Genomic DNA, 24,964 nt, shown 5'->3' with positions numbered 1-24,964 from the left:
TGTCAGCTTTATCATTTGTGTTTTATCTTGTTTACACCTGAAAAGAAACCAAGATGCCTATCTTTCAGTGCTCCCTCAGGTAAAAAGAAGTAATCTTCTATTCTGCAGAGATTGCATGTAAATGTAGGAGTCTGACCTTGAAACTTCTTACCACCCAAAATAATAAGGTTGGCAAGAAGTTTTAAACAGTCACAGACATTAAACAGCCACATCTGCCTCTCCTTCCCACTCCAATTATCATAAGCCATATATTTTCTGTGTCTCCTACTACAGCCTACATTCCTCAAGGTCAGAGTCTGTGCCTGACCTTCTCTATAATCCCATACCTTCCAACACAGAGCCACAAAGTAGGAGATAGGTTCTAGATTGAATTCCTTGCTTCAATTCGATTGACCTTTATTCTCTACAGTATGACATTTAGGAAAAAGTCAATGGATGTAAGATATACATTTAAATTCTGAATGTGTCCACTCACTAGTTGAATAAACTTGAACCAGTAACTTCATAAATCTAAGTTTCAGCTTCTCACTTAAAAGATAGGGATAATATGTGCGTCAGAGATACTCTGAGGACCACAGAAGACAATGCATAGTATAAAGTGCTGTGACATCTATTGTACATGACAATAGAAGACCAAAAAAATCTTATTTGGCTCTGAATTTTGCTGTATTGTCATCTCTCTAATTCTTAATTCCTAAGCATTTTTTTTTTTGCTGAAAGTTGCAATAATTTATCTTCCTGCCATATCTCCATGAATTTTGGAAAAATTATGGACTTCATGTTTTAAGAATTCTAGATTTACAGCAAATTTGAGTAGATAGCTCAGAGATGTTCATATACCCACTCCTACACACTTCTTCTTCAATTATTTACATGTTACATTAATATGATACATTTCTTATAATTAATAAGCCAATATTGATTGATTTTAATTAACTAAAGATCATAGTTTACTCATGTTTCCTTAGTTTTTACCTAATGTCCTTTTTCTGTTGCAGGATCTCATCTAAAATACCATATTACACTTAGTTATATTGTGTCTCCTTAGCCTACTCTTGGCTGTGACAGTTTCTCAGACTTTCCTTGTTTTTTATGACCTGATAGTTTTGAGGAGTACTAGTCAGGTATATTGTAGAAGGTCTCTCAATGGGAATCTGCCTCATGTTTTTTTTATGATTAGACTAGGTATATGGTTTTGGGGAAGGAAAATCAGAGATAAAATGCCATTTTCATCACAAAATATCAAGGGAACGTTCTATCAATATGACTTACCACTATAGATGTTGACCTTGATCATCTGACCAAAGTAGTGTTCCTCAGGTTTCTCCATTGTAAAATTTCTCTTTTTTCCCTTTTCCATACTGTACAAGATCTTTGGAAGAAGTCACTGTACATAGCCCACACTTAAGGAGTGGGGATTTATGCTTCCTCTCCTAAACATTTTTAAAAGCAAATACATGATGAATGAGTTGATTCTGTAAGGCAAAGATGTATGTCACTGCGGGTCTTAAGCTCCTTTTAAGGAAAATGCCTCCACTCACAGCCCCTGCTAAATGAATATGCCACAGGACCATGGTTAGGACAGAGATGGCCATGTAACTGTTATTCTGTAGTTATTCTGTTCAGATTGAATGACTAAAGGATTTTTATGATTTTATTGGCATTTATTTCTATTCAGTTCTCTCATATTTAAAAATCCATTGGATCTCTTTAACAAATCCAGTTAGAGATTCCTCAGTTTCTTTTTTTTTACTTTTTAAAAAATTTTGGTATTGTTAATATACAATTACATGAGCAACATTGTCATTACTAGATTCCCCCCATTATCAAGTCCCCACTACATACCCCTTATAGTCACTGTCCATCAGTGTAGTAAGATGCTATAGAATCACTACTTGTCTTCTCTGTGCTATGCTGCCTTCCCCATGCCCCCTGCCCCTAGATGATGTGTGCTAATCGCAATGCCCCTTTTCCCCCTTATCCTTCCCTTCCCACACATCATCTCCAGTTCCTTTCCCTTTGGTAACTATTAATCCATTCTTGGGTTCTGTGAGTCTGTTGCTGTTTTGTGCCTTCAGTTTTTTCTTTGTTCTCATACTCCACAAATGAATGAAATTATTTGGTACTTGTCTTTCTCCACCTGGCTTATTTTACTGAGCATAAAACCCACTAACTCCATCCATGTTGTTGCAAATGGTAGGATTTGTTTCCTTCTTATTGCTGAATAATATTCCATTGGGTATATGTACCACATCTTCTTTATCCATTCATCTACTGATGGACACTTAGGTTGCTTCCATTTCTTGGCTATTGTAAATAGTGCTGTGATAAACATAGGGGTGCATATGTCTTTTTCAAACTGGGCTCCTGCATTCTTAGAGTAAATTCATAGGAGTGGAATTCCTGGGTCAAATGGTATTTCTATTTTGAGTTTTTTATGGAACCCCCATACTGCTTTCTACAATGGTTGAATTAATTTACATTCCCACCAGCAGTGTAGGAGGGTTCCCCTTTCTCCACATCCTTGCCAACATTTGTTGTTGTTTGTCTTTTGGATGGTGGCCATCCTGACTGATGTGAGGTGATATCTCATTGTGGTTTTAATTTGCATTTCTCTGATGATTAGCCACGTGGAGCATCTTCTTTTCATGTGCCCGTTGCTCAGTTTCTTTGCTGCATTGAAATCATACTTCCTTAAGAAAATGTTCCCAAATTCTTGTTGACTGTTTAAATACTCCATTGAGTGTAGCTACTTACTTCTTGTTCATGGCTTTAAGTATTTCTTTAGCAGTGAAATTATGTAAATTGAAAAAAGAACATTGTTATTGGAGGGCTGCACTGCTTAAAGGAACTTGTTGAAGGAACATGCTGAAGATTCTCAATATGTTAAAGAATTGGTGAAAAATTTATCTCTTTAAGTGTCTGTTGATTATGAACAGGAAGAGAAATTCCAATTCAGAGTGGACAATGTTTATGGTACTTGCCAAAACTATCTTTTCAAATGGATTTCTCCCCTTAAATAATTTGATTCTTTTACATGGACATTCCAAAATACTCATCCAGCATGGGAACAAGTGAAATCATGTGTATTGATGAAGAGAAGAATCAAAATTGATGACAAATGTTCTTTTTTGTCAGTGAATAACAATTTTAAAAGTCATTGATCAAGAGATTAAGTGTAATACTGCAGGATGGAAAAGAAATTCATGCCATGAAAAACGGTATTATGTGCTTTAACAAATCAAATTTGAAGAGAGGTTCTGAGTTGTCAATTTTATTCCAGTACATGTTCAGATAGCAGTTCATATGATAATGTTGAGCATGTTTTCTTATTAATGTATGTTCAGTGCAGAAAAGAATGAAGTAGTGTGGATGTAGAAGTTATATTAAATGTATTTGTAACATAGATTATAACTGCAAGAAACTTTTTAAACAATTCTTCAAAATAGGAACTGTTAAGCCAAGTCATCAGGGAGATATATTTAAGGAAGAGGTATGTAATTTAGATATAGACAGATAGGTAGATAGATAGGTAGATAGATAGATAGATGATAGATAGATAGATAGATGATAGATAGATAGATAGATAGATATAGATATTTTATTGAAGTATTGTTGATATACAATCTTATGTTGGTTTTAAATATACAACACAGTAGTTCAACTGTTATCTGTATTATTAAATCATCACCCCCTCTAGTGCAGTTACTATCTATCAACATAGAAACATGCTGCAGAATCATTGACTATATTCTCCATGCTGTACTACCATCTCCATGACCAATTTATAATTGTAAATTCCTGCACCCCTTTATTCCTCTTCCCCTTCCCTCCCACCTCAATCTCTTCCCTTTGGTAACCACTAGTCACTTCTCAGTGTCTATGAGTCTACTGCTGTTTTGTTCCTTCTGTTTTGCTTTGTTTTTATAGTCCACAAAAAAGTGAAATCACAGATACATATATTTTATTTAGGATAATTGCAAATAATTTTTTAGTGTAAGTATGCCCCAATCTTTTTCTTTTATCTCAGTGTACATATGCATAGGAAATTAGAAATAATTCAAATTTAACTGGATGTCCTGTGGGGTTTCTTTAATTCTTTTTTTTAATTGTGGAGAGAACACTTAATATGAGAACTACTCTTAATAAAATTTTAAGTATATAATACAGTGTTGACTGGTATCCTGGGTTTTGATTTGCTGAATCTGGTGATCATAGTAAGGCAGGATCAGAACTTGGGTCTTGTGTCTCTAAATCTAGTGCTCTTTCTACTTTAACATTCCCTCTAGTTGATTTCATAAGATAACAAACCATATCAGTATATTTGAAATTAAGTTTCACAGATACTTTTTCATAATTTATTGGTGTCTTAGACATCTGAAGAATATACCTGGACAGGGAATATAGAATCTCTTCTTCATGCCTCTCTTTGCATCCAATAGAGCATTCTTCTGAACAGTTGTTGAGGTAGGCCTAGGCCATGCTGAAGATTCTCTTCATTGTTGAAAGATGAAGTCCATAGCCTTCTAAGTTTAATCTTTACAGCAGCTCTGTGATGTTTGAAATACCATACAATCAGCTTAGAAGGGGGAAACGGAAAGCTACAAGCTGCAATTATATCACCCTAACAGAATTTATGAAAACAATGTTATTATTGTAAATAGTGATTTTAATCAATACCATGTATGCAGTTGCAAAAGGACATTTATAAACATTATTCTGTCTGATCATCATGATAACTGTATGGAGTAATTTATATCCATTTTTCTGTGGAAATTAGGTTCTGTGATAAAATTACTTATCCTGGGTTGTATAACTAAGAAGTGTCACAGCTGCCACCTTTACCCTCATCTTCCATACTTAGGTCCTGAGCATTTCCACTGCACAGTGCTGCTAGGTGGGTATGAGAAGAACATAGCTTCTAAGGCTGCCTGTCAGTTTGTTAACTTGTGTAGGAATTCACTCTTCAATTACATTTAGCATATTTTTTTGCCAACAATACAAAGATATACTTAGGCTTAGTTTAAATTTTACAACAACTCCTTGTGCAATTAGCAATTTCAGAATGCATTTATGATCATCGTGACTGTCTACTGCCTCAGAATTATTTGTATCTCAGGAGACTGTGCTTGGCAGATCTTGGAGACAGAGAACAGATGGGGCCCAGAAGCTCGATACTCTCCATGTCTTTTACTGGGAACTCCTGGAGTGAGGTGGACCCATCTGAGGAGATGGGTAAGGGACACTTTTCTTTCAAATTTATATTCAACATGCATTGTTTGCATGCCATTTATATGCAAAACACCCTCACATACAATAGCTCAAATCTGAAAGTTATCACTCAAAGGAGGGAAAGTAGGATTCTACTTTGAAATGTGGAATCTGAGATTTGAAAGGTTAAGATCCTTTAACTTTAAAAAAATCACATAAAAACACAATCTGGGTAGAAGATAATGGGTCTGGAGATTCCTACTGTTTCTTTACTTGTTGATTTCAAGTTCTCAACATGTCTTTACTGTCTTGGATTGAAACCATAATTTAGATTGCTGTGTCAGCATTCATAAGGCAGGAGTTTGAAAACCCGGATCATTTGACTTAAGAGCTTCATTAATGGGAAACCAATATCCCATGTCCTGCTTTTTTCTCACACTATTTCAAAAATGTGAAGGAAAAAGTCAGAGTACACAAGCCTATTGGCTACAGATAAACATTAGGAAGGGATATTAAAAACATGTTTTTTCTGTTATCATAAGTTGCATATGATATTCTACCAATGGTAAAGGAAGTGTAGAGCAGAAGTAAAAATCTATGTAATCCAAAGTAAGATTCATTTTAACTCAAGAGAACATATTATCTGAACTCCAAACTGGAGTGCTTGGTCTGAAAACTATGAGTACTTTTAATAAAAAAGAATATTTAGCCCTCACACCAGTAAGAACGGCCAGTATCGAAAAGACTAAGAACAATGAGTGCTGGCGAGGAGGTTAAGAAAGGGGAACCCTCCTACACTGCTTGTGGGTATGTAAGCTAATTCAACCATTGTGGAAAGCAATATGGAGATTCCTCAAAAAACGAAAAATAGAAATACCATTTGATCAGGGAATTCCACTCCTAGGAATATACCCAAAGAATGTAATTTCTCAGATTCCAAAAGACATATGTACCCCTATGTTTATTGCAGCACTATTTACAATAGCTAAGATATGGAAGCAACCTAAGTGTCTATCAGTAGATGAATGGATAAAGAAGATGTGGTACATACACACAATGGAATACTATTCAGCCATAAGAAAGAAACAAATTCTACAATTTGCAACAACATGGATGGAGCTGGAGGATATTATGCTCAGTGAAATAAGCCAGGCATAGAAAGACACGTATCAAATAACTTCCCTCATTTGTGGAGTATAACAGTGAAGCAAAACTGAAGGAACAAAACAGCAACAGACTCACAGACTCCAAGAAGGGACTAGCAGTTACTAAAGGGGTAGGGTGGGGAGGGCAAATGGGGAGGTAGGGAGAAGGGGATTCAGGGGTATTGTGATTGGCACACATCATGTGGGGGGTATCAGGGAGAAGACAGTGTAGCACAGAGAAGTCAAGTAGTGACTCTGTGACATCTTACTACACTGATGGTCAGTTACTACAATGGGGTATGGGGGGGACACTATAACAAGGGTGAATGTAGTAACCACATTGTTTTTTCATGTGAAACCTTCATAAGAGTGTATATCAATAATACCTTAATTAAATATATATATATATATTTTTTTAAAGGAATATTTAGAATTAGGGGTGATGACTTCAGCAGTCTGGTAAGCTCACTGCAAAGGATCAGCAGAACCGTGAGACTTCACTTGTTATGGCTGTCCACCTTCCTTATGGTCAAAACACAGATGAGGGCTCTCAATTAAGATTACTTTCCCCCTTCATTCTTTAAGAAACAGAGGATAGGAGTAGATTAAATCTCAGAGAGCTTGTGAATGAGGTACACTCAAGGACATGTTTTCCATTCTTTACCTACATCATAGAGAAAGTTATAGAAACATCTGCAGAACTCGACATCTTTTTGATCAAATTAAGATCCAGAGGCTTCCCCAAGAGATGCCTTGGCTTACACAGTGACAGGACAGAGACATTCCTTGCCATATTTACAAATATTGTCTCATTCCAGATCTAGGATCTCACTATTTAACCTCAATCCCCTTTCAAACTGTGAAAACAGTGCGTGTCATCTTAACACTCTTCCGTTCCACATAAACATGCAGAAGGCTGTAAGCACATGTCAGGATGAACATTCACTGACAGGAAAGGCAAAAACCAGCAGATAATATTTTATTTGTGAGGGCAGCTGCATATCTCATCTTTAGAGGTCTACTTAGGTACAGTAGATCGCAGGGTTTATAACAGCTAGTGAATGTAGAAGGATCAATGGCTTATTCAATGCTGCCTGTTAGGGAACAACTCTCATAGTATCCATCAATAAAAGGTTATGGAGAAAGAAAAGTAAGGAACAGAATATTACAAAAAACACTTGGAAAATTCAACAGCTATTATATGCTGTCCTTTTAAGCATTTTTGCTCATTGTCTCTAACTACACAAAAGTTTGGGGACTGGTGAGAGGGAGGGAGGAAAGTTTCTTCTGAAAGATCAAGAACTCAGTAGCTCAGTATCTCACAGAGCTTCAAGTCAAAAAGTAAGTCACCTGCTAAGTTAGACACCATCTAATTTGTTGAGAAAATACAGAATTAGGAGAATTGCAGCTGGATTTCCCAGCCCTGAAAGTTTCTTCTTGACCTAGGTCCGCAAAGCCTTACTAATTCCTATTAAACAAACAGAAGGAAAAAGTATCAGTCTGAAAATAAAACCTCCCAGAATGCAAGAGGAAATAACACATGGCCTTTTACCCTTCCCAAATGTGAGGAATACCTAGGCTGTCTGAGCCTAGCTTCAGAGAACTTGAGAGTGCTAAGAAAGCCTGAGCTTTTCAAAGCAAAGAGCTGTGCTCAGCTCTTCTGTCACTGTGACTTTAGCCTCCTGTGCCCACATAGCCCCTAGCGCTCTTATTTCTTAAGTGATTTTCTTTTATCTAAAACCTGCAGCTTCATAGCCTGATGGTTGAGATAAACAATGTGCCAAATCTTGGTAGCTATTACTCTTTTTTGTGGAAAGGTCAAGCAGTCCTTTAACAAATCAGGACACACATGAGTTCTAAAAGGGCTACAAGGTAAACCTTGGCATAGACACAGAAGACTTCCATAATTTGTACCCAACCTACTTCTTTAGCATCATCTCCCATCTCCCTTCCCCTTCCACTAGAATGTATTCAGTCTTCATTGCCTCCATGCCTTTGCATATACTGTTCCCTCTGTTCTTTCTCATCCTCTCTGATGAAAATTCACAATCATCCTTTTGAGAATGTTTCAGCTTCTCAGAAAAATAGCTTCCTATGACTCCAGTGAATTTTAGTCACTTCCTTGTCTGTGCTTTTATAAGTCTTTGTACATGTCTCTATTATAATATCTGTCACATGATATGGGAAGAGGATCTGAAAAGACAGTTCTCCAAAGAAGAAATTCAGATGGCCAACAGGTACATGAAAAGATGCTCCACATCACTAATCATCAGAGAAATGTAAATTAAAACCACAATGAGATATCACCTCACACCAGTTAAAATTTGGCCACCATCCAAAAATCAAACAACAGATGTTGGTGAGGATGTGGAGAAAGGGGAACCCTCCTACACTGCTGGTGGGAAAGTAAATTAGTTCAACCATTGCAGAAAGCGATATGGAGGTTTCTCAAAAAACTCAAAATAGAAATACCATTTGACCCAGGAATTCCACTCCTATGAATTTACCCTAAGAATGTAGGAGCCCACTTTTGAAAAAGACATATGTACCCCTATGTTTATCACAGCACTATTTACAATAGCCAAGAAATGAAAGCAACCTAAGTGTCCATCAGTAGATGAATGGATAAAGAAGATGGATGTGGTACGTATACACAGTGGAATATTATTCAGTCATAAGAAGAAAACAAATCCTACCATTTGCAACAACATGGATGGAGCTAGAGGATATTATGCTCAGTGAAATAAGCTAGGTGGAGAAAGACAAGTACCAAATAATTTCACTCATTTGTGGAGTATAACAACAAAGTAAAAACTGAATGAACAAAACAGCAGCAGACTCACAGAACCCAAGAATGGACTAATAGTTACCAAAATGGAAGGGACTGGAGATGATGCGTGGGAAGGGAGGGATAAGGGGAATAAGGGGCATTATGATTAGCATATATAATGTGTGTGCGGGGGCCACAGGGAAGGTAGTACAACACAGAGAAGACAAGTAGTGATTCTATAGCATCTTACTACACTGAAGGACAGTGACTGTAAGGGGTATGTGGTGGGGACTTGATAATGGGGGGAATCTAGTAATCACAATGGTGCTCATGTAATTGTATATTAATGATACCAAATTAAAAAAAATATGTCTGTCACATGATATTGTAATTACATGTTAAATTTGAGGGCAGAGATCATGTCCTCTATCATCTATTGATTAGCATAGCCCCTGGCAGATAGTAGATACTTAATGCATTCTTTGAATGAATGAACATTGTCTAAATTGTTTGCTTTATTTTTCTGTAAAACCAGTTTAACACGGTGGTTGTCTTCAATATGAAAGTTTATTCTGAAATACTTATAATAGACAGTGAAGGCACTAATTGCATCACCTTGGGAGGCTGTCAGTTATGTCAACTTTACCCAAAGAGTGGGGAAAATCTACAATTTAAAATGTTATACATGGCTTTGTTATAAAGATGAAAAATGTGTTTATAAAACTATTTGCATTTCCAATTCTCCTTCCTCTCAACAGAGTATAACAAAAAAATGATACCTAAATATAATGTGTAGACTGCATCAGGAGATGTCTTTAAAAAATCAAAACAATGGATGTTCACAGTTGAAAGGGATCTCTTGATTCAACCCTCTGCTATGAATCTAATATCTCTGATAAAGGCTCATCTAGCTTCTACATGAACACTTTCAATGATGGGGAACTCCCTACTTAAAAAGGTATTTGATTCATTTTGACAGTTATAATATCCAAGTTGCGACCAAACATGCCTCCTTGTAATGTTTAACCACTGAACACAGTCCTTCCCTATTGAACTATAAAAAATATGTCTTCCTCCTTATGTAGTCCTGACAGAATTCAAAACACCTATATAGTCATCCCAAGCCTTTTCTTTTCCAGACTTTTCCAGTTTCACTGAGCTGCTTCTCATATGTCATGTTTTTCAACATTTTCAACAATCTGTTTCATACCCTCCAGACTTGTTGCAGTTTTTCCCTAGCACTTCTAAAATGGAGTCTGGACATCTACTCCAAGTGAGATTTGCCCAGTGTAGAAAATTTCATAGAGCAGGTCTAACATATTTCTCATTCTAGACTCTGACAAGTACTTTTCAAACCTGGACTTTGAATCTTAACTGGCCAAGTAAGATGTGGAGTCAAACCATGCCAGTGGTAGCAGGTAATGGGGATAACACGAAACCTGGATAGGACTAGAGCTAAGAGAACTGATCTAATTCTGAGAATTTAGTTGGGCACCAAGATGCCTAAATGAACCCTAATATACCAAGGGCATTCAAGGGCATATCTATTTGAATCTGATAGCTGGGGACCAGGCTGTAGCAACATTTCACATCAGACAGATGGCAGCATCATGCCTCCAATAGGTTTTGGAGCAGGCCCTCAATCATCAGCTGGGGAATGTGAGAATCAAGACCCAACCCTTGGGCAAAGAGGCTGCAAAGGGCTAGGCAAATTAAAGTCAAGAAGACTGGAGTTCAACGAAGGGCTACTGAAATCCATCTTTTCCACTTTCCAAACTTCAGTTTCCTCCTGTGGAAGTGGAGCTGATAATAGTATTTACTTTAAAGGATTGTGGTGAAGTCTTAATGAGATAATAAATTCAAAGTCTATCATAGACTTTGTGCTTATCAAATGCTTGTATTGCAAATTAAAATGCATAAATAAAATGGATGTTAAATGAATTTTAAAATAATTTCACATATAGAGTCTTTAAATTAACTATGCACTAAGGGCATTTTCTCAAAATATTTTCAAGATTTCTTCTAAGAAAAGCACTATATCTATTTTTGAAAGATGACCAAGAATAATATGGATTGGTTGAAAGTGACTTGTAAAGAAAAGCATAGTACAATTCATTATAATTCTCATAATAATTGTACCAATTGTAGGGTTACAACAAATACGCTTATTTTCAGATTTTACTTTCAAGTAAAATGATGACTTTATGATAAATCTTTGAAATCAGTCTTTTTATAACATAAATTCATTAACCCAGTAAGAATTATAATTCAGTAGTTATTTTAACTCCTTGCATAAACTCTTTTCCCAACCACACACTATTTTCTTTTTAATATCCAATTATCTAAAATTTAAGAGGAATGGGCACCGCCCAATGGGGGTGTGTGTGTTGCTCTGATCCTATGGCTACAGTCCAGAGAACTGGGAGTGACATCATCTGTAACAAAAAAAGCTTCTCTTGGTGGTTGGAAGACCTATATATATGTCACATTTAAGGGTCTACAGTCCATTCATCAGCTTTCCCAAGTTTACTCAACTTTAAAAGAAGCATCAGCTGCTAATACACCTGACCGAAGATCTTGTCCTAAAACATTGTGTGGTGAGTAATCTTTATTTTCTCCCCTAAATTCTGTGAGTTTTTTCTTTTTTAATAATCAAGCTATTACTTAATGTGCACCATTTCCCACAAATACCATGCTGTTTGTTCAAGGTAAAATGTTCAGGGAGGGTTTGAATCATGTTTAATATAAAATAATCACAATACAAAATAAGTATATGTTACTAAGTTACTCTTAAGTCATTATTTGTGATTAAAGTCTTTTGAGATCCCTAGCTTTTTCTATACTCATTTGAAATTACAAGAAAAATAATTAAAATTTTTCATGATATACTTTAATAGTATCTTGTTGAAATTTTGAAATAAAACAGCTTAATGAGGAATGAATAATTCTGATTTAAATAATCAAAATAAATTTATTGAGTTATATTTCCATTTTTCCTGCAGAATATCTTTATCTAGATTGTTTCATGACTCAGAGAGAGCTCAATCTGCATACTGTAGTTGGAGAAATTCAATTTACATGAAACCTTTACTAATTTTCTATCCTGAAATTGTGTATGAATTTTAAGGGTGTTTTACAACTGTTTTTCAGCTTTCTCATGACATCCTTGTAAGAAGCTCATCTCTTTATTAAGAACAAGGAAGTAAATAGGTGATTGTGACAAAGCTAGGATTAGACACCAATGTTCCTGTCCTCTAGCTACAGTGTCTGTTTCTAACATGTTAAAATTGAAGAATATTCATTTGTTGTTCCATCAATAGCTTGATATTGCACAGTGAAAATAAATGTAGTAAATTATAATGTTTCTTATGTTACTTTAAAATGTTCTGTATTTATTTTAAGTAAGTATATATATTTTAAATACTTATGTTTCCCTTTAAAATACGAACACATAGCCAGCCACCCTCCATGAATGTTAAAATGGAGAACACTGAATATTAAGAAAAAGCATTTCTATAATAATAGGTTTTGCAATTATTGAAATGCAGATTAAATTAAAACTATTCTATTTTGAGATGAAAAGCTTTATGAGCAAAAGAGGAAAGTGCTAATAATTATACTGAAATAAAATTGTTAATAAAATACATGAGCATTTTATATGGAATCAAAGCACTAAATTGATATAAAAAGTAATTAATTAGATGATTTTTCAATACTTTCTAATGGCAGAAGAATTCATTAATTCAGTAAAAATCTCTAAATCAGACCCTACTAATTGGGTATTTATGGTTATTAGTGTAGTATCTGAAATGAAGTTGACTTATGAAAGAAAAATTTGCTAAGTAGTGTCAACAATTTATTTTATTAAGAGAATTAGCCATTTTTAAGGAAATTATAAGCATTTAGTCATAGCTAACATAAAATGTAAGAGGAAATTTTGAAAAGTAAGCTTTTTCATTCCTCATTTGCTTAAAATTCATATATTAAAATTTGCACAAGAACTCTCAGAGATACCTACCAAAATAAAACAAATCTAATATCTAAGTAAAATTTGTGTAAATATAATACAGACAAATGTTTCTGCAAAATAAAGGCACTCATTCCAAAAGTCTCTCATGAAAACCAATCCAATTAGTTATGCTAATATTCTGTGTTGCAGTTTTATGGTTATAAATGTAACTATTATAAATTTTGATTGTATAGTTTGGAATATTAAAAATATTTTTAATAACTTCCATTTTGCTTTTCCTTTTAGTGAAGATGATGTCTGCAAAAGGCATGATTAAAGTCACGATCATCATGTTTGCAATTTGTTTTCTTGCAAAATCGGATGGGAAACCTGCTAAGTAAGTACTGTAGCCAGTTCTGCACTGTGAGGGCATGGGAATTGGATTTTTAAGACTGGCATTATGATTTGGAAGAGGGGAACTAATACTTTATGATTTGGAAGAGGGGAACTAATGGAGGGTCCTCTGTCTTTCTGTTTCCTCCAGGAAAAGATCTGTGAGTGAAATACAATTTATGCATAATCTGGGGAAACACCTGAACTCGATGGAAAGGGTAGAATGGCTGCGGAAGAAGCTGCAGGATGTGCACAATTTTATTGCCCTTGGAGCTCCTATAGCTCACAGAGATGGTGCTTCCCAGAGGCCCCGAAAAAAAGAAGACAATGTCCTGGTTGAGAGTAATGAAAAAAGTCTTGGAGAAGCAGACAAAGCTGATGTGGATGTATTAATTAAAGCTAAATCGCAGTGAAAACAGATGTATCAGAGCACTGTTTTAGACAGTGTGGGGTAACAATATTACATGCTGCTAATGTTTTCAAGCTGTATTAAGATTACCAAGAGCCCATATTTCTAACATTATCAGACTTTACATATGATCCACTGTTAGCCCTGATATCTGCAATTCTAATTGATTGTTTTGATTCTACTTTTATTAATTTAAGAGCTCTTTTAATTATTCTAATTCTATTGTTCATTCTTTTTAAAGTATGTTACTGCATAATTTATAAAAGAATAAAACACTTTTTAATCTCTCTCCTATTTCACAGTGCAAAATAAAAATTTAATAGTTATGGTTCTAAATAATTGAAGCATTTCTCACTTTTTATAAGAATGCCTTTCTGGTTATGAGTAGCACCATTATGTTAAGTTGATTGTGACTATGAAGAAGGACAAAAAATATTTTTTAATCATTTTATCAGTGTTTCACATTCTGATATTTTGGACATCTTCCTTTTAATATTACCAAAGTACCAGGTCCCCAAATCCTTACTAGCTAGAAACTATTTGTCCTCATTTCAAGAAAGGAAACAAAATGCCCAGCAGGAAAAGGCAGTAAGTGTTCTGAAACTTAAATGCAAAAGCATTTGCCCCTACACAAACCCACTGATCTTATTTCTAGTCTGAACTCCAAATCACAAAGAATGGAATTTTTATATTTATTAGAATATAACTTCATTCATTTGTCATTTGACCAATACCTATTTAGTGTCCATTATTTGTCACATACCATATTAGGCACTGGGCATACTCTAATAAGCAAAATGGACACAGTTCCTATCTTAATTGGACCTACAATTTAGTAGGAGACAGACATAAATCATTATTAACTTTGATAAGTACTATGAAAGAAAAGTACAAGATACTTCAGGAGTGTAAAATACAGAGCCCTGATCTATTTCAGTCAATGATGTCCAATAGAACTTTGTGTGATGATGGAAATGTTCTCTATTCCTGCCAATACAGTAGCCACATGTGCATTTAAAATGTGGCTTGTGTCACTGAAGATTGAATAAGGTCTCACCGCTGGCCTGAAAGAGATCATTGTAATGAGGATGGCAGAGGGGTAAACAAGTAATTATAATATGTATGCAAATGCAAAACGTGATACACAGAGAAGGAAACCGATCTGCTTTATGTAGGAAACAACTTAGATAGGACTTAAATGGCAAGTAAGTTTTGCAACATGTAAACTAGAAGAATATTTACAAATTTCTGGCATCCTGGTGGAATCAGTCAGGCTTTGGTTTAAATGTAGAGAACAGAATCTACTTCAGTTAGTTTAAATAGAAAGGTATTTATGACAGAATAATTGAGAATGCTGAAGAAAACAGACAATATGTTACGCTTGGAAGAAAGACTCTCAAAGTCACCAAGTGAGCAATTCTCTTCTAATATCAGCAGCTGCCTGATAATTATTCTGAGACTGCCTTGGTCAGAAGGCGCTGCTTACTGCTGCTGTTCCAGAAACACACTGCACCTGCTATGACCCATCCTAGCAGAAACGATGGACTGCATCCTGCCTCTTGACATGTGCCTTGATGATGGAATCTGCTGACACCAGCATGTCAAAATCAAACTCCTACACCGAGCACTTTCCAGCAGAAAGGGAGAAGTGACAGAATAGTCTTACTTCTGCTTTCCCAGTTTCACAAGAGTACATATAATTGGCTGAACCTAAATCTTTTAGAACCTTAGCTTCAGAGGATTATGGGAAATGTAGTTTTTAGCTTTCCAGCCTATGAATACAGGATATCTAACTAATACCACAGGGTGGTGTGGACAGTGCTTCCAAAGCCCTGGTAGTATCATGCCTCAATTATTGTTGAACATGTTCCTTGATGAGAATTTCTTTGGGATTTTTACCCAGGAGTAGAATCATAATAACATAAACAAGCTTCCTAAGACTGCTTGTGAAACAGAAGTACAGTTTATACTCCTACCAGCAGAGCTAAGCATTTGTCTCCTCATTTCTGCCTACAATGATAAATATATGCCTTTATAACAAGTTTTGCCATTTTGATGTCAAGTGGTACCTCACTGTTTTGATTGGTATCTCTGATTACTAGTGAGATCAGACTTTCTACATGTTGATCATTGGGCTTCCTTCCTTGTGAACTGTTTATTTACATCCTTTGAAAACTTTTCATTGTTTTTTTGGCCCTGTTAATTTTGAGTGCTTTGCATATTCTAATACAAATCCCCTTTGGTTTTAAATGTTAAATATTTCTCTCAGTGTATCATGTATTTACTAACTCTATGCTTAATTTTGGTAGATGCAAATACATCAAATTTTCACCTTATTGTTTGTATTAGCATTCTTATTGAAAAAGTCTCTCTCAATCCTAGGTCACAAAGTTATCTCTTACCTCTGCTTAGTTTTACCTTTCATTTTTAGGTAAATCAGCCTCTGGAGTCTGATTTTATGTATAGCAAAATGTCATGTTTGAACTTTATTATTTTTTTATATGGACCATCAATTTTCCAAATGTCATCTATCAAACAATTCTTTACTTCCCCCTAGCTTTGTAGATACATTTTAAAAATCACATCAAGTTCCCATGTAAACATAGGTTTATATTTCTCTTTTGTTTCATTTTTAGGGAGTGAAAAGTTATTTTATTGGGGCCTTTGAATCAACTTCCAGTCCATGAAAGGTCAGTCATAGATGGGGCCCACAAATCACTCTTCCCAGATTTTCCCTCCATCTCTTCACTTAATTGTTGGATTCTGTATCCCTCTGAATGTCTCCAGCCTGATAATTCTTCTCCCTCTGTGGCCCATACACAGGAAACCTTCCTTCCCAAATCCTCAGGGATTAAGCTTGTGAATAGCCAATCCAAGCTCTACAGAACTCTATAGAAACAAGTTCTTGGTTCCATCTTGAAGCAGTAGTTCATGGATGTGGCCTCCAGGAAACATGCTAGAGGAAGAACAACCTGCCCCTAAACTGTGGGCCTCTTGGGTCTAGCTCAACTACATCCCTAGCAAAGCCTAGTATTTAGAATAAAGTCAGGTTTTCAAATCAATGATTTATTTTTGGAATTCTTATCCTAAGGCTTCCTTTCCAGTAAAACAAACTGAAGGTTTTCTCAAGCATATTAACTCCTGGTAATATCAGAAGAGCTCAACAGGGCAGGATCTATCAGTTTCACCCCATATACTCTTCTTTTTGGATAAAGATCACATGTCTCCTTGAGTGGACTATGGCCAAATTGCAACATCTGTAGCTTCCTTGGCACAGATCTTCATGGGCTGCCCTGTCTCACCTTCTCTTGGGATCTCAGGACAGAGGCTCTGGGGGTAGATACATGTGTGTATAAATGGAAACCATCAGTGCCATTGAGAAGTGAAATGGCTTTCATGTCATCATCCAGGAACGTTCCCATCTCTGCAAGTTTGGGTTTCATGTGGATAACAGCACCAGTTTCTGTGCCTATAGTGACATCAAGTTTCCCTTTGAGGTTTACAACCCCAAACACTAGATCTGAAGATAGCAGGAAAGGTCTTTCATGATATGCAGATTCCTGTAAATATCCACAACTATTCCAGTGCTCCTCCAACTTCCACCTCCCAATAGTGGCAGCCAGAGTTGAAGCAGGAGGACCCCAGGACACATGAATGTTTTGGTATTCTTTAGTGGTCTGTCTGGACCTACCCATATCCAACGCTCTGCAGGTCATTAAGAGAATGTGAGGAAGTCATTGGCTGTGGCTGGATCTAGAGTCATATTCACAAAGAATCTCGGCATTCAGCAGCACACACCCATCACAGGTATCATCACTGCTATCTCAGTCACAAACTCCCAGGGGCATGTTGGTCTGGATTCTCTGGAACCAAGAGATGTCAAGATAGAGAGACAAGTGAAAAGGCTACTCTGATTCTCTCTCTCCAAATGCCTGAGGCAGATGAAGCAGAGGTCTTGTCCGCAGAATGTCAAACAGGGATTTCGGAAATAGTTCAGCATATAGGACCTGTCAGTTCTTAGAGTTTTTCTGCCATGGCTACCATTTCAATGTGGTTGTTCTTAGTTTTATGCTTCTTTGGCATGTTGGGGAAGGCCCTTGAGAAAACGTGACTGCCAACTGAACTGTGAGCTGGACACCAGCAATCCGAGGCTCCTCACCCCCTGCCCTATGCTTGGCATGTGGGTTCTGCCTGCCTTCCCTGCTCCCAGAAGCTGCTCGAGGGCATAACCTTGAGATGGCGATGTGGTTTTGAGACCATCTAAACTGTGTGTGTGACTGAATTCAGTTAAGGCTTCTATAAAACCTTTTAAGATTTGGTGGTTGGTTGTGGAGATCTACTCGTCTTATAGCCACCTAGGTTATGTCTTGTAAGTTAAATTCCCTTCTTATTAAACCTGCCACCTACTAACCTGGTGTGGCCTGCCTCTTTCTTTGGTTTCTTCCTACACTTATTTGCATGGGGGCCAGTTTCAGATTACATCTGGTAAGCTCCTGAGGAGTTTACAGACCAACTTCTTAACTGGATTTTAGATTTCTCATAAAGATATTTTGCTCTGTATATCATTGTTAAATCAGTGTTTCTGTGAAAGGATGAGGGCTGGGACTTCCTATTCCACCATCTTGCTGATGTCATTAACATAGGTTTATTTTGAGCTGTTTATTCTGTTCTATTGATCTGTTTGTATGTTCCTGCAATATAAACTACACACATACTTATCCTTCTCATGGATGTTTATGCTACCATACACTTTTACAATGAGTTTGTTGGGTTCTTTTCTTTAAAAAATCCAACAGCAATTTTCACTGAGATTGTATTAAAATCAGTATCAATTTTAGAAAGAATTATTTTTATCATATCATCCTATTTATCAACAAAGTAAGACTCTTCATTTATTCTGATCTCCTTTTATGACTTTTAAATAGAGTCTAAACATTTTCTCTGGAAAAATCTTATGTACCTTGTTAATTGCTAACTATATAGTTTTGGGGCTATTGGGAAGGATATGTACATTTTTTATCACATTTTCTAGCTATTTTTGATGTAGAGGAACATAGTTCATTTTTATAATTTTATCTTTTTTCCAACAACCCTCCTGGACTCTCTTATTAATTCTAATAGTTTGTCTATTGATTACATTTGCTTTTCTATGTAGATGATATAATCTCAAATAATGAGATTTTCTTTATTATCCCTTTTCTCCCTCTGATTACATGGCTTTTCTTTTTTCATTTCTGATGGTATTATCCAGTACCTTTAACACCATGTTAATGAATGATAATACTGGATTTTTCCTTATCTTGACCTTAAGGGGAGTATGTCCATAATTTCCCAACAAGAGAACGATCTCTAGTACATTGATGACATTCCCTTCTATAACTAGTTTTCTAAGAGTTCTTTTTAAAATTATAGTTTTTCTGAAATTATAAAAGTGTATTCAACTTTACAAAAAGTAATGTAATTTTTCACTTTTAGTCCATTAATGTGATAAATATTTTTGCATTCCTGGGATAAAATATACTAGATATTGATATGTTGTGACTTTTTAAATTAGTAAAATTTATTGTATATACAGAATCATATATAAAACATATATGTAGATTTTTAAGAAAAAAAATGAACACCCATTACACACTACTCTGATTATGAAATAGAATATTGATAGTACTTTAGAAATTCCTTGTAAGCCCTTCCTTAATCATATCCCCCTTCATCCTTATCTCCTTACTTCTGTATTTATCACTATTCCCTTGCTTTTCACTATAGAAAGTCATTGATTACATGATAGTCTAATATTGTTTTTTTCAAATGTATGCTGTTGCATAACATGGGCTATGTCTTTCCAGTCTATATCTATTTTCTCACCATCCACTATGGCTAAGCTCTTGCTCCATTGTTTTAGATTTTTGCTAGTTAGCACCTCATTTTAAGGTACTAATTTCTGATTTAGTTAGGTTGAGCTAATTGCTGTAACAAATAGAGCCCAAATGTATAGCCACCTGAATTAAATAGAAGTTTATTACTTGTTCACAAAACATTACTGCAATGTTATGTTACTGGGCAGGTTAACAGGTCAACAGGGTGGCCAAGGACTCAACTTCTACCATGATAACACCAAGGTTGCCCCTTTCCAGTTAACTGGAAGTGAAAGGGGCAGAAATGCCATGTGGGGAGTCCCTGTCTCTATCAACATCCATAATAATCAGAAGCCTCCCATTGATCTGCTCCATTAAACCTCCATAGCTGCCCTAATCAGGAAATTTTAGGAGGTGTTTCTGACTCTGGGTTTGCATCCACAGGGAAAGCCTTTCTCCCCTGGGTTGGAGTGAATGCCAAAGAACCCATGACCAGAAATCATTCACCAACATTAGGAGAGCTAACCAACGCAGTAGCAGCCAAAAGTCACTTGACTTTGTTGGCTCAAGTAGTTTTGGATGACCGCATAGCCCTTGGCTACCTGCTTGCTGATCAAGGAGGTAATTCTTGTTCTTTCTCTGGAGAGGTAGAAATTCAGTTACACAAGATCAGGAAACAAGCCCATTGGTAACAACAAATTTCACCTAATGACCCTGGTCTTTTGACCTAGTTAGCGGGTTATCTTCAATTTTGGGCTCCTGGCTTAGGCCCATCATACAAACTGAATTTGTCGTATTACTTCTGATTCTGTTTTACATAATTATTTTTGTCTGTACCTGTTGCCTGTCAAACTTTTGTCAAAAATGACATACCCAATAGGGTGATGCTAGCTCAGTGCGTCAAGATGATAAATGTTTAGGGAAGAAATGTCTGAGAGTTCTCCCTTCTAAACCTTCCTTTTTGTTCAAATGTGGCCCTAAATAGTTTCCAACTGCTATGTAATTTCCTTCCTTTGTCAAACATGACAACCAGGAAAGGTCCTTCTGGGTCCCAAGAGACAAAAAGACTAAATATGGAAAATCTGACTCTCAATCAGTGATGCTTTCAGAGAAAGATCTTGATCAAAAGGGAAAAATGTGAAGCTTGATAAAGGAAACCTCATTTAAAATGAAGTCAAGAGGCTAGAAAGAGGCCCTCTCACACCCTACAACTCCTCCTCAATTGCAGACCCCAACAGGAAAAGATGTACCTTTCATTCCCAACAGAAAGAAGCCTACTTTATTACTCCAGAAGAATGAAGGAAGAATTCCTCCTTGCTCAGCTGTGAACACGGCTGTAAGAAAATATCAACTCAGTCAGTAAGAAACTGTCACCACCCTGAACTCTTGCTTTTCTTCAATGGTCTTTTGTTTAAAGCAGTCCCTCCCAACTTCCTCCTTTTCTCTGTAAGTAATATTCCTCTCCTTTGATCTCTGGACTTACCTGTGGTTTGCTATAGCTTGCATGTCTTGAACTGCAATTCCTCTATTTCTGAATAAAACCATTATGATGGTCAAATAAGTGGCTGTCACACTTTTAATGTGGACAGTCTATATGCTTAGCTTTGTGGCAATACCACACCAACTTGATTCCTGTAACATGGTAGTTAAGTTTTAAATTCTTGAAGTATAAGTTCTTCAACGTTGTTGTTGTTGTTGTTTTTAATAATACTTTGGGCTATTCTAGAACTTTTGCGTTTCTATGTAAATTTTTGGATCAATTTGTCAATCTTCAGAAAAAAAGCCTAATAGGATTTGTCAAAAACCATGAAAGTTAACAAGTTACAGAAAATTCTGCACACCCCTATTTTAACCTAACATTCAGGGTCCTTAATGTCCCAATTTCCATCTACTTTTCTCACATTACTTCTCATTCATTCTTTTGTTTATTGTTCCCCCTACAAGACACTTAGCCATTTATATGCCTTCGATGATCTCTCTATAGGAATGCTCTCTCCTACCATCTCTTCATGCATGAATCCTATCTGTTCTTAAGGCTCCAGATCAAACATCCTTCCTTTTCTCTCCCTTTCTTGCTCCTTCATTTCTTCAGTTAAAAGTAGTCTTTCCTATCTCTCACTTCTCATAGCACATTATCTCTATCTCCTTATGACCCTATTTGTCTTCCTTTTGTTATTTAATTACATGTCTCATTTATATAAGTAGAACTTGTATATTAATGTCTCTCCCTCCCCCAGTATTCTTACACAGGGTCTTGATCAATAAATACATTTGCTGAATAGGGATGGAGTTCTTTTTATGTGAATGTGATTTTTCCTATTCCTGCCCTTAGGTGACAATGCTCAAACCTTGTTGTACAAAAAAACCCCTGGCTTTAAAGTTAAATAGGATTCCAGTGCTTAGATTATCATTATGTTGTTGAGCAAGTATTTAACCAGAAGTCTATCTTATCTTCTGCTGTGCAACAATCTTATCTCAGCATGCTACGAGTTGCAATAATATAGACCAAAGGAACTTGTTTGTCATTACATTTATATGAAACTTTACTTCTGCATCGACCTCTTTGGTGTGTGCATTCATATTATGGAAGACTTTCATTAAGTGTCTGAACCTTAGCTCATTCAGTCAGCTAGTTTTTACAAATGACTGTGCACAGCTGTTTGTGATGGTCTGAATCAATGGCATAACCTACGAGAAATACAGCTGCTATCAATGCTCCCAAATTCATATTTGACAGGTCAATTTTCTTTTGAAAGCAAATGACAATAGTAACTTTATTAGATTTTTCTCTTTTCTTTTTTAGAAGGAATAACAGAATGAAATGAACGATAGGCTCCTCAAAGTAAAATGGTTTGACTGGGTTCCAGCATGGAATAAAGTTTCCATATTTCATCTAAAATCTTTTGATGTTATAATTCTTCCAATGTTTCCAGGAAAATCCCTAGAATTTGGACTAGAATTTGTAAATTATAGTAAATGGAGCACCTGATTGGCCCACAGCAGGGTTAGAACACCTTTTTTTCCTCCCTATTGTTGGGTTTATATGTAAGAAGTGTAGGGTGAGCCAAATCAAGCTATAGTATACATAAATATATGTAATAATGAAGAAGAATGTGTCTAAGGGGAGATTGGTGGAAACTGCAGAATACCAGAGGCTTTATTTGGGAAATGATAGCTTCTATTTTGATATAGAGAAAGGATTCCTGTTTGACAGACCTCACTAACCCTAACTTGGACTACAGAATTACCTCCCTTGATCTTAGCTTACAGAAAAGAATTTTGATAGTAAATCAAGGTTGCTGAGGTTTTTTAGTTGCCTGAGGATTTTTTTTTTAAGTTTCTCCATGACAAAATTCCTGTTAGATTGCTCTTCAAAGATTACTGGTAATTTTCAATTTAGCAGAATGTTGGCAATAATAATATTAAGGTAGTATACTATGACAATAACCTCTCTTTTTCTTGGGTCTCTGAAATCTAAGTGTCCTTAGATGATAAAGAGGATGTTCACTATGCTATATATTGCAGCTCAGCAGCTCGTCCCCTTAGCACAAACATTGGTTTGGAAAACACTTGGGTAATTACACTTAGGAGCCTGGGGGTGTTTTCTCTTCCTAAATTTAAAGTTTTTCACCACAGTTCTTTCTGTAAAAATCTGTTACCAAATTACTCAACAGGTCCTCTTCCTCTTTGCTTCCTTTGCTTGCAACACCCCTCCAAATCTTCTCAAAAGTGGAGAACTCTTACTCATCTTTCAAGAGTCAGCCCAAATGTCGCTCCCTGGTGGAGGATTCCTCAATACGGCAGGCGGAGCCGTTTACTCCCACTCTGCTCTCACGGCTCACTGCGAGCACCTCGGCTTTTATTACTGTATGTGAGATGATCTGTTTTCAGGTGGGGCTTGTGTGAGCTTTTGAGGATGGAGATCGTGTCTTTGATTTTTTTTCTCGTTTGCACAGTCCAGCTTTTGGCACATAGTAGCCTCAGCAAAGTTGAATGGCTGAAACTCGTATTGCTTGTCCACCTCCGCCCGCAAGGAGCAACATCCCTTCCAGGTTACTCTCAACGTTCAATAATACGTGGCCCAACTGCAGGAGCTGCAGTTGGTACACCGGTTCCCGCCAACCCAGCGTTTGAAAACAAACAGCGGTGGACGCTGGAGAATAGAGGGCTGTCCTCACGACGACCGCTTTTAATGAACCCGAATTAGTTTAATACCCGCCAGCTGAGCCGGCAGTTTCCCTGAATAAACTTAAGGTTCGGGAGGTTTTTCTCCAACTCTGGGCTGGAGAAGCTGTCCGCTTTTTTTCTAACGGTGACAGGAAATCGAAGGAAAAATGTGGGATTCAAATGTCTGTGGGTAAGATGGCTCGCAGCCATTCAGGTCAGAAGCTCCCTGCTGAATCGGAGCTGAAGTGTGTGAGGACCGCGCCTTCCACAATACGGCGCCAGCCCAGGGTCCTGACGCCCACCCCAGGCGGCCCCTCCCTCAGGGGCCCACGCTCTCAGTGCCCCGCCCTCTCCTGGGCGTTGAGGGGCCATTCTCGCGAGAATTCAGCTATCCTCGCCACCTCGATCTGCGGGCTCTCGCGAGAAGAGGCTTAGGAGCCGGCCTGCAACCTGCCGGAGCGGCACTGGTAGCCACCACCGCCCGAGCGGCTTCCACCACTGACACCTCGGAAGGGATCCGGTTGAGGAGGAAGCGGAGGTGTCGCTAGCCCCTGCCTTTGTCTAGCCACCGAGTGGGCATTCAAGAGGCACTGCAGGTTCGAGGGTGATTAGACTCAGCTGGGTCCTCGGTGGGGGCGGTGCCGGAGGCTGGGTTTGGCGGGGGCGAAGGACGAATCTGCGCTTCAGTGGCTGCGGTGGCAGTGGTCTGGGCGTCCCGGACCCTGCTGGGAGACCGGGGTGGGGTTCTGGCCGCCGGCCCCTGGTACCCAATTCGGAGCGGCCCGGAAGGGATTTGGGTTTCACGGGTGCTGTTTTTGGGTTGGGAGTTCCGAGGCCTTTCCCCAGGGATGAAGGCGACACCCTCGTCTCTCCCTCTCCTGGCGGAGTAACCCCTTGCCCCACCCCTTTTCTGTCATCCCCGGGCTATCGCAGCGACGTCTTGAGGGCGCTTCACAATAGGGGATAAAGTGACAGGTAGTCTCCCCTTGGATGAAGAGGAGTGAGACTTCAGTGATGTGCTGCATGGTTTTATGTGAAACAGTAACACGTATGGTGAAGCTTTGT

At 37.3% G+C, this 24,964-nt stretch overlaps 1 protein-coding gene across 1 annotated transcript; it reads left to right on the top strand.

Annotated features, from left to right (window-relative positions):
• Positions 1 to 11,484: 11,484 nt before the first annotated feature.
• On the top strand, positions 11,485 to 14,026 carry PTH (parathyroid hormone). The gene is made up of 3 exons (XM_036917980.2): positions 11,485 to 11,582; positions 13,377 to 13,472; positions 13,620 to 14,026. The coding sequence occupies exons 1-3, from the start codon at positions 11,485 to 11,487 to the stop codon at positions 13,879 to 13,881; spliced, it is 456 nt and encodes a 151-aa protein (XP_036773875.2). The 3' UTR covers positions 13,882 to 14,026.
• The last annotated feature ends 10,938 nt before the right edge of the window (positions 14,027 to 24,964 follow it).

The sequence above is a fragment of the Manis pentadactyla genome, chromosome 9 (assembly GCF_030020395.1).
Source record: "Manis pentadactyla isolate mManPen7 chromosome 9, mManPen7.hap1, whole genome shotgun sequence".
NCBI lineage: Eukaryota > Metazoa > Chordata > Mammalia > Pholidota > Manidae > Manis > Manis pentadactyla.
Note: the sequence above shows the minus strand (reverse complement) of the source record. Positions and strands in the feature narration are given on the sequence as shown.